This window comes from Vigna unguiculata, chromosome 9 (assembly GCF_004118075.2).
Source record: "Vigna unguiculata cultivar IT97K-499-35 chromosome 9, ASM411807v1, whole genome shotgun sequence".
Classification (NCBI taxonomy): Eukaryota; Viridiplantae; Streptophyta; class Magnoliopsida; order Fabales; family Fabaceae; genus Vigna; species Vigna unguiculata.
The window spans coordinates 38,099,032-38,109,544 of record NC_040287.1 but is presented as its reverse complement, the minus strand read 5'-3'; the positions used below and the strand labels follow the sequence as shown (position 1 = coordinate 38,109,544).

The 10,513-nt window shown below is 32.0% G+C and overlaps 1 protein-coding gene across 1 annotated transcript; it reads right to left on the bottom strand.

The window, feature by feature from the left end:
* Positions 1–6,413, bottom strand: LOC114163967 (probable 1-deoxy-D-xylulose-5-phosphate synthase, chloroplastic). Its single transcript, XM_028048386.1, has 10 exons — positions 6,047–6,413; positions 4,788–4,907; positions 4,527–4,691; positions 4,155–4,305; positions 3,705–3,973; positions 2,931–3,222; positions 1,983–2,275; positions 1,274–1,552; positions 813–1,097; positions 1–474 (listed from the first exon to the last, which is right to left on the bottom strand). Exons 1-10 carry the CDS (start codon positions 6,185–6,187, stop codon positions 319–321), a joined length of 2,151 nt encoding a protein of 716 aa, XP_027904187.1. The 5' UTR covers positions 6,188–6,413; the 3' UTR covers positions 1–318.
* Positions 6,414–10,513: the final 4,100 nt, after the last annotated feature.

Genomic DNA, 10,513 nt, shown 5'->3' with positions numbered 1-10,513 from the left:
TTTTGTGGAACAAATCTAAAACTATTGCATCCAAAATGCCCATTCACAACACTCGAACACAATGACATTCTTATCTTACACTTCCAAACTAAAACTACCGCATCCAAAATTCACGTTCTCAACAATTTACACTGTTAGACGTCAAAAAACAAAAACTGCCATTAATTACCTTTTCACTATTTAACATCAGTTACACTCTATACAAAAAAAAAACGGCATTCTTGACATCTTTTCTGTCCTGTTTCCCTTCCAAAACGAAGTTATCCAACTTCAATTCATGGAATTTGAAAAAGGGCAGGGCTAGAATCAAATAACAAGTCAGGAGGAACACATAAACTGCAGAGCTTCCCGTGTACGGCCGAGCAAACTCAGTGCAGTGGCAGCAATATGGTGTCCACTCAACCCCGCTTGGTCAAGCTGTTCATTTGGTGATGCATGTTCAATATATCTGTCAGGTAAGACAATTGGTCGCCACTGGAAAGTTCATCCACAAAAAACATATCACAAACTTGTGGTCACATAAAACAAAAATCTACTCATAACATGCAGACAACCTATGTCAAAGCTGTGTGTGATTAGAAATGCATCAACACAATATAAAATCAGCAGATCATCTTCAAAACAGTATAAAACTAAAATAAACAATTTGCTACATGAAAGGGACGTCAAGAAATTCAAACAGGTACGTAAATTTGTTAATTTTATATCTTTACGCCAATTATGTATAGAAGGTGAATAGCACATTCATAATCCAAAATATTCTTAGAACCTAGCAGTATAACCTTCCCACATACGTAGCTTGATCCAATTACCTTAATTCTTCCATCCAGCAGTCCATTAACTGCAATAAACTCGGCAACATGGGAACCAAATCCTCCAATAGATCCTTCCTCGACAGTGATTAGAAAAGAGTGATGTTTACACAGCTGCCTCAGAAGTTTGATGTCAAGGGGCTTGCAGAACCTTGCATCAGCAACAGTCACCTCAATGCCAAGTTTTGCAAGGAGTGAATGAGCCTTTAGGCAGTTCTGAACCATCGATCCGTACCCTAGGAAAGCAACATCTTTACCCTCAACAAGAACTCTTCCTCTCCCAATCTGTAACAGATTACAACCACCACAAATTTAGAGAAGGAACATATATAAAAAATATTCTGACAAGTATTTGGGGAAGCTAAGAATGACGCTTCCTTAGGTTTATTAATCAGTTTACCCTATTCAAAGTTTAAGTATAACTTTCAATGTATGGAGAAAATAGAGTGCCGCCTAATTACCTTGATGGGGACTCCATCTCCTCCAGTGTAGCCTTTCCCAACCAGGGCACCCCTTGGATAGCGAAAGCAGACTGGTTGATCGTTGATACGAGTAGCAGTAGCTACCATGTGGGTGAGTTCAACCTCATCAGATGGTGCCATGACAATCATGTTTGGTAAGCATGACATAAAGGTTATATCAAATGCTCCACATTGGAGGGGACCATCAGAACCTACCAATCCTGCACTTGTAATGACAAAGCGCACTGGAATTCTCTGTTGATCAACATCGTGTATCACCTATATGTGATACGTAACATGTTAAAAATCAGAATTGCTTAAATCACATTATTATGCAATGCGAACTGACTATCCATTCTCATGCAAGTAAGTAGGCACTAAGCAGGTACACTTCCACCCACCGCATAGAGCCATATTAAAATTACTCAATGGTGGTATAATGAGACGATTTATAATTACTTTTCTTTGTTATATATTTTTGTAATACGGTCAGAGATCCTCAAGTACCAGACTTCCTGAAGGTTCATACTTTTTACAGTACAATCACTTTCAGTACAGTCCTGACAATTTGACACCCTAAGCACATTTGTTCACTACATGATTTATACCAACCACAAATAATCTATTCTGAGAGAAATCCAATGTTCTATGAACAATAAATCGCAGTTTTCGTGGTAGTTTAAGGCTTTAAACTGATATAAAGTTGAACCTGATCATAGGCTCTTTGCAGAAAGGAAGAAGGTATAATGCAAAATGGCTTCAATCCACCACATGCCAAACCAGAAGCAAAGGTGACTGCATGTTGCTCGGCCATTCCCACATCAAAAATCCTATCTGGAAATTTCCCCTGAAACAATTCAAGGGATGACTCCATCGCTATTCCAGCATGAACAACCACAATATCTTTGTCTTTCTCTGCTTCTGCAACCAAAGTCTCCACAAAGCAATCGCCATATGTTTGAGGCCGAACAACATTATCTGACGAATCATATTTAAAAGGATCTGAAAAGTAAACAGTTACCAATAATAATTATGTGGCCAAATCACATATCAGTCAAATTTTCAAAATGACGAGAAGGTCAATCTCGTGAAGAGTCTAAACTATAATCTCCTGACATTCATAAGATATGACTGTGCATCTAAACAATAATTATATACTAGAAGCCATAAGAAGCCACTGCTGGCTTCAACTTGTATCAAAATAAGGTCAAAATGCTTGGGAATACAATTGAAAGGGATAAAGGAAAACACATGAAAACACTCAGTGAAAATATCTGAAGAAAAATATAAAACTAAATGATTTTACTGAGATTTTAGTTTTGGTAGAGTTCAATGGTGTCTATTAATCCATATATCAGACTCCAGTTACTGATATGAGGTTCATTAGTTTGTTATTTTTTGTTTACATAGTATCGTATCCTTCATAAGCAAGTTATCTTCAAGCTACCGCATTGAATCTATCTATAAACTAATCAGTATACAAAGAGATTCATTTTATTTTCTAGAAAGGCTTGAGCTTTTGAAATAAGAATACAACCACGGGGAAAAAGTAGAAAAAGAAAGAACTATAGTGTAAACACATAATGGCTAGAAAAGCTATTTTGCAAGAAATAACATGCAATGGAACAATGAACACAATATAATTATCATAGGTTACCAAAAGAAATGCCACCATCTTGTTGCCTATCTGTTATGTGACTTTTCTGATTGTTTTCATCTCCCTGATTTTCATCAGTTATCACATGTACCAAGACGGGTCCCATTGAATCCAGGGAAGCAACTTCTTGCAGAACACATATTAGATCCTCAATATTGTGTCCATCCACTGGGCCTATGTAGTACAACCCAAGCTCCTCAAAAAGAGTAGAACCTTGAGGACCTATCATACCACGAGCATATTCATCAACTTTAGCTGCCAACTCATGCATACCAATTCGTTTAGTAACACCCTGTTATAAAGCAGACAAGTTTTCACTCGCTTGAATATGATTTGAATATGGAGTGCAAAGCAATGAGATGTGAAAATGGGATCTAAATGAAGGATCATAATTAAACCTTATTAGGTATCATTTGTTATTATACATACGAAAAAATATATATATAGAAAAGGATGCACATCAAACCACACATTTGTGGGAGTGGAAAGCATATTTGGACATTTATTTATCTTCCTTAGTTGTCACACTATTTTCCACAGTCCCCATATTGTACTAATATCATTGCTCTCTTAATGTACAAACTAAATCCATTTTATACCAAAGTTATGAGTTATTTACCGCTGAAAAACATGCTTCTTTTAGTAGGCTCGTTTCAAGTTGAATGACAAGGCACTATCACATGGACATTGCCTGCCAACAGCATATACTGAAGACTACTAATTTGAAGCTATCAAGTATTCTTTTCTTGCTGAGGATGAAGAAAAGAGGCATACCTTGGCAGCTTCTCTAAATCTTCGGAAAGATTTACTGGACTGGAGCTTGCTCAGGGTACTAGATAGGGCATTGACAGATGTCTTTGGGCCCTCCTCAATTTTTGGAAGTAAAGAGTGACGACTATCATTCAAAATCACAACCATATTTGAGTCTAAGTATCCTGCATTGCTCATTGCCTCATATGCCTGACCAGCCATAGTAGTCCAATTGCTGATAACTGCAACTACACGTTCTTGCCTGCCCTTAATATCCCGGGCAACTGCCATACCTGATAAAATAATACATAGGACTTTGAGGTCATTTAAAATGGAAAATGTAGAAAAAGTACAATTTATCAACCCAACAAATTTACTCAGACCAGTCAATGACAATAAAAACATATGAACAGAGTTTGAATAGTGTTTGAACAAACAAATATTATTAAAAAGGGAAAAGGATTTACAAACTACCAAGTCCAGCAGAAATACTGTTGCATCCATGACCTGCACCAAATGCATCATATTCACTCTCAAATCGGGAAGTAAAACCAGAAAGACCGTTCTTTCTTTTCACTGTTGTCATGAGAGATCGCCTTCCTGTAAGAATCTTATGTGCATATGTCTGCAAGCACACAAATAATGAAATGGCTACATTATCCAAACCAGATCATTCATTGAATTCTTATAAATTGGAATATTCATTGTTCTGTTTCAAAACGAGCTCCTAGGAAACAATGATTTTAACAATTTGCAATTCGCATTCAACTTTCATGCCCAAAATGAGCGAGGAAAATTTAAAACGAGAGGAACACTTTCTTTTTGCATGTAATTTAAAACTCTCACTTGATCCCCAACATCCCACAATATTCTGTCTACTGGAGCATTGAAAACATAATGTATTGCAACTGTCAGTTCCACCACTGCCATACTTGCTTTAGCTGATATTTGTGTACGTAACATAATAGAAGACAAATCTGAACGGATTTCAACTGCTAGTTGTTTCAGTTCCTGCAAAGACAAATATTTAGGGAATGAGATACTTCAACATTGTGAGAGCAAATAATGTAAAAGCAAAACGAAAATGATAACGAGCTTACAGTTAACCTTAATAGATAAGTTCTTCAAGCAAAGAGGGTTTTCAACATTATCAAGAATGGGTGTTGGAACTTTCTCCCAGTAGTAATCATCACTATCTAGCTGTGCACATACTCGATCAACTAATCCCTGCATCCACCGCCCCATTAGATTCTACCCAGTCTTTCAGTAACTAAATACATGTAAATTTTTGCTGTAATACTTTTCGACTGGGAAGGTAAATAATTTTGTACTAGTTAAGATTCCATGTCTCATTATTTCAAAATGGACTCAGTTCTAATATTACAGGATCATCAAAATCCAACATCAAGTGACATAAAAAGCATGTGGAAGACATAATTGTTCAATCAAAGGGTTATCAAATTGAAACTCACATCATAAATAGCCAGGTTAATTTTTGAATCATGAATCATAATTTGTATTGAATCGAAAGATTCATAAACATGAAAAAATAACTTTAAATATATCATATAGTGTTCAAAGAAATCATTTCAAACTAGAAACAGATGAAACAATTTTAACTGTAACTTTTATCAACCGGTTTATTAGATCTGATTTGTGGAGCCTCTAGTTTTGAAAAATGGAAACGATGCAATGAAATAGCCAAATAGAGTGCATGCATTGAATAAATGGTTGACAAGTGAAAAATAAAGTAGCAGAATAATCAAATAGGATGAGCTATGTCGTGTGTTCCTTCAATTCCTTCTAATTTAACAATTTAAGTTTATATGACTTTTTAATTTCTCAAGGGAACTGGTGAAAGAAAAAAAAATCAAGGATCACTGAATCATGTGATTCATACCAATGATCTTTGCATCATCATTTATGTATTGTACAATACAAAGTCTTTTGAGATTCATTTCGTGATATGAATCATATAAAATCATTTGGTTCACCTCAATGTCCCTTATGTTAAACACCATATCAAGTCACCCAAACTATCCCATTTTGCAGAAACAATGCTTTTATAGAACTACAAAGCATACAAACTTTCAAGTTGCCAGAGTCAATCACTTTTGTATAAAAGACATCAATCAACAGTGCGAACTTTATTCTGCCTAGATCCTCTTTCTCTATGTTCCGTAGCATCTCAATTCCCTCTGGAAACCAGATTTGATTAATCAAAGGAACATTTCACCATGTTAAAAGAGTTAACAAACGTAACTAACTAGACAAATCCTAGTACTCTCACACAAGCAGGGATTGAAATTCAGGTGAATTGTTTCTTCTGCAATTCATGAAACGAGACAATTGCGAATGAGAGATACCTTCGAAGTAGAACGAGGGGACACAGAAATTGTAGAGAGTTCGACGTGGAGGGGGAACAGGGAGGTTGAGCAATCCACTCTTCTACCCAGGGAGTGGAAAGGAACTCCGAAAGGGTATGTAGAAGAAGGAGTAGCAGCCATGGAGAAAGTAGCAACCAGAATGTTGTTACTCTGAAATCTACAAAATTCACAGTTCAAGGAGAACCATGACTATTGAACCCAAAGCTCTTTGCTATTTCGCACGTACAATGATGAATCCAAAATATCAAAAAAAGACAAAAGAAAATCAAATTTGATATGATGGGATAATTGAAAATGGTAGAAAATGAAGGCAACACAAGATAGCGATTAGCCCCTGACGAAAAGGGCCCAGTTTTCCATGGGTCAGAAATCTTGGGAACCATCACAAATTATAATATAACTATGGGTTTAATTTCTCCAACCACGCTTTAATATCTACTTTACATTATAAAGCTAAATCAATGTTTAATTTTATGTTTTTATTTTTTATAAATTTAATGTAAGAATATAGATAAATGTTTCACTTTAATAACTTTTTTGTTACCTTATAAATAAATATACAAATTTTGGATACGAACTTTAATAAAAAAAATTCATTTTGATATTTCGTTAAAAAATTATCTTTATTTCAATATTTATCATTTATTTACGTATCTTAGATGATGATTTGTCTTCCAGATAGTAGTTAGCGGATGGATAACTAAGACTAACATTTATATTCTTTTTATCTCAATAAATGTTTATATTTATTTTCTATCTTCAATACTTTTTCCACTTTGGTGCCTGTGTAAAAATTTTGCTTCTATTTTATTCTTGATGACATTTTTTTATTTTTGTTTATATTATTTATAAATATTTTTAAGCGATTAAAATTTAATATATTTGTGGTGTTAGGACATTGGATCAATAAGTTTAAAGTGGATTGAATCAAGATTGTCATATATTTGAATAATCTTATATTTTGAAAAATTAAGGTTAAGAGAATTCTCTAATGATAGTACAATATTGATTGGGTCGGTAGATAGGTTTAAGATCGACCTCTTTGATTAAATTTAATATTAACTATTGAAAAATTGTGGTGATATGTCTAATATACAATTGTTTAAAACTTGAATTGACATTTTTTAGTTACTAGTAATGATGTTTTGGTTGGACAAAATTCAAAGAGGATGAAAATGAGCACTAGTCTTCCAAAAGATCAAGATGAAAAATGGCATTAATCTTCTAGAAGATGAGAGAGGAGCATTAGTCTCCTTAAAAAGAAGACGATAAAGGACATTAGTTTTCCAAAATATGAGAATGAGCATTAGTATCCTTAAAAAAAAGACGAAAATGAACATTAGTCTCCTAAATGTCGATCTACTTGTTGGTTGAGTAGCCTTACTTCCAACTAATTTGGTTGAGCAATAAGTCTTTCAAATGTCAATCTACTTGTTGGTCAAGCAGCTAGCCTCTCAACTAATCTGATGAGAGCAATTAGTCCCTTAAGGAAGGAAAAAAAAATCGATGGGATAAAGAAAAGCTTCTAAATTTTGACTAGAGTAATTAGTCTTTTAAAGAATAAAAAGGAGCAAAAAAACAATCTGACTTTTAAGGAATAGAAAGTCTCATAAAATCCAATAGCGAGTAGTCTCTTAAAAAGGAGTACAAATTTGATGAGAGCAACCATACCCTTAAGGAAAAAAGAAAAGTCTCCTAAAATTCGATGAGAGCAATCAAATTGTTAAGAAATAAAAAGGAGCAAAAGTCCGATGAGAGCAATCAAACTCTTAAGGAATATAAAGTCTCTTAAAACCCAATGAAAACAATTAATCTTTTAAGGAATAAAAAGGAGTAGAAATCCCATGAGAGCAATCAGATTCCTAAGAAATAAAAAGTTTCTTCACATTTGATGAGAGTAATTAGTTTCTTAAGAAATAAAGAAAATATCCTAAAAGAACAAAGACGATTTCCATAGCTTTTTAAGGAAAGTGATAGTTTCCCAAATTCCAATTTTAGTGGGTCGAGCAAGCAGGTCTCCCAACTCATTTAGTCGAGGAAACAAGTTTATGATGTTAGTTGGTTGAATAAACAAGTTTCCCAACCCATTTGGTTGAGCAAACAAGTCTCCCAAACTGCGATGTTAGTTGGTCGAGTAATTAAGTCTCCTATGAAATCATCTTCTAAAGGAACAACAAGTCTCTTATGAAAAAGTCTTCTAAAGGAGCAAGAAGTCTCCATGAAATCATCTTCTGAAAGAGCAACAAGTCTCCTATTAAATCATCTTTTAAAGAAGCAATAAGTCTTTTGCGACAAAGTTTTCTAAAAGAGCAACAAGCTACCTATATGAAATCATCTTCTATAAGAGCAATAAGCCTCTTAGGAGCAACCAGTCTCCTGAGGGGAAAAAAAAAGACATTCTAAAGTTTGATGGAGCAAATAAACTTCTAAGAAGTGTTTTATACTTTTTTAAGGGATCGAAAGCCAAAGAGCATATATCAGGAACCATTATTTTTACATAGTTACCTTACATTGATGGGTTATTGATAAATAGACGCAACAATCATATCATCTCATCTCATTGATAACACAATTAGATGATATTGAACATCAATAAATGAAAATCTTCACTAACTACTTAATTACAAATATGTAAATTTATAAGGTATTTTTCTTTAACTAAACTATTATCATTTTTAATTCTTAAAATTATGGCAATTATTTTTATTGTGTTTACAAAAAAATGATAGGATGGTAAATAAAACTTGGACTTCCAAACCGACTCCAAAATTTGCTACATTTGATCCGAATTTTTAACTCACCGATCCATTTGAATTCATCCACTACTAACTCTTCAAACTAACATATTGGCCAGAATCCATATTTTTATAGATGTTAATATTGTAACTTAAATTATTTATACTTATAAATAAAGTTTTAATATTTAAATATAGTAAAATAATTTAACATATAAGGATAATGATTACTTTAATTTATTTAATTAACAATATTAATTAATTAATTAAAATTTAGAAAGTATTTACGTACGATGTATTAAAATATAAAAACAATATTAAAAAAAAAAAACTGGCGAGCAACTCACTAACTTATCTTTTAACAAACAAATTAGAATTTTTAATCCATTCTCTCTTACAATAAACCACTTCGCTTCGCTACGAATCACGAATAAGATAAACTAACCCATTTTATTACACCGAAAAAGAGATAAAAACTAATAACTAATATAAGTATTTTTAGGATTGTGTTAAAATGTCTTTTTATTGTTATAAAAAATGTGAAATAGGTACTCTCATACGTAGTGATGAAAAATAAGGACACTCACACAACATAAAAAGAACTGTTAAATAGATTTTTCAAAGAAGAAAAGATCCTTACATACAAAAATGTCATACATCAGATAAATAGGTTAAATATATTTTTAGTTATTAAATTTTGACTTAAAATTGAAATTCATCTTTATTTGAAATTTTAAACATTTTTGTCACATAATTTTAAAAATTAATGTATATTGTCATTTTAACTTAATTACGTTAATTTTTTTAAGTGTCAACACGTTTTATATCATATTAATTTTAGAGTGTTATTTACACATTTGACACATTATCGATCGATCCAGATTAAAATTGCATTTTCTTTTTCATTTTGTAACGACTACAAAAGGAAGTAGTACCTTTTTCTTTATAATACTTAAATAAATTTTTGTATAACTTTAATTATCCTTTTCACATTAAATATTTATACATTAACAAAAAACGAGATACTGATCCATGAAAAAGAAAACAGACTATAAAGAACAAAATATATACAATTACTAGTCACTCCAGATTGGCATCCCTTTCTAGCATTATTTGCAATAAAGAATAACACTTGTATGTAAGTTTATTCATTAGGAAGATTAGTTTAAAATAATAAATACTAAGCATGTGGGAAAAAAATTGATATTAATATTTAATTAAATAGTTTTCTAACCGGTGTAAGTTAAAAATAATTAATAAATATTAAATTTTATAAAAGTTCATAGTTAAATATGACATTAAATTAGTTATGACATTAATAATCATTAATGCAATTTATTTTATTTAGAGAAAAAATATTATATAGTTACAATTTATAATTTATTTAACGCAAAAAAAAAAAGTTAAAAAAGTTAAATAATAAAATAATTTTAACTCTATTATCATTTTTCTTTCTATTTAATTATTTCTCTTTCATTTTAATATTGTTAAAAATATATTAATTAACGAAGTTAATTCTTCCAAATTTTAACATAATTGTAACGAAATCAAATACTATTAATTATACCTTAAATATTACTTTCCTTTAATTAAAATCATTTTTTCTTTAAAATTTAATACAAGTTGTATAGAAAATCACCACCTTTTAGTTAGCATTTAATACCATTAGTTAATGGTCATAAATAGGGTCCTTATTTTAACCATATCAAGT

Excerpts from the sequence above, each read along its gene's own strand:
- LOC114163967 (XM_028048386.1), bottom strand. The coding sequence starts at position 6,187 with ATGGCTGCTACTCCTTCTTCTACATACCCTTTCGGAGTTCCTTTCCAC. Across the intron at positions 4,306-4,526 it reads TGTGGGATGTTGGGGATCAA|ACATATGCACATAAGATTCT; the intron begins GTGAGAGTTTTA and ends GTGTGCTTGCAG. Across the intron at positions 3,223-3,704 it reads GATTTAGAGAAGCTGCCAAG|GGTGTTACTAAACGAATTGG; the intron begins GTATGCCTCTTT and ends GCTTTATAACAG.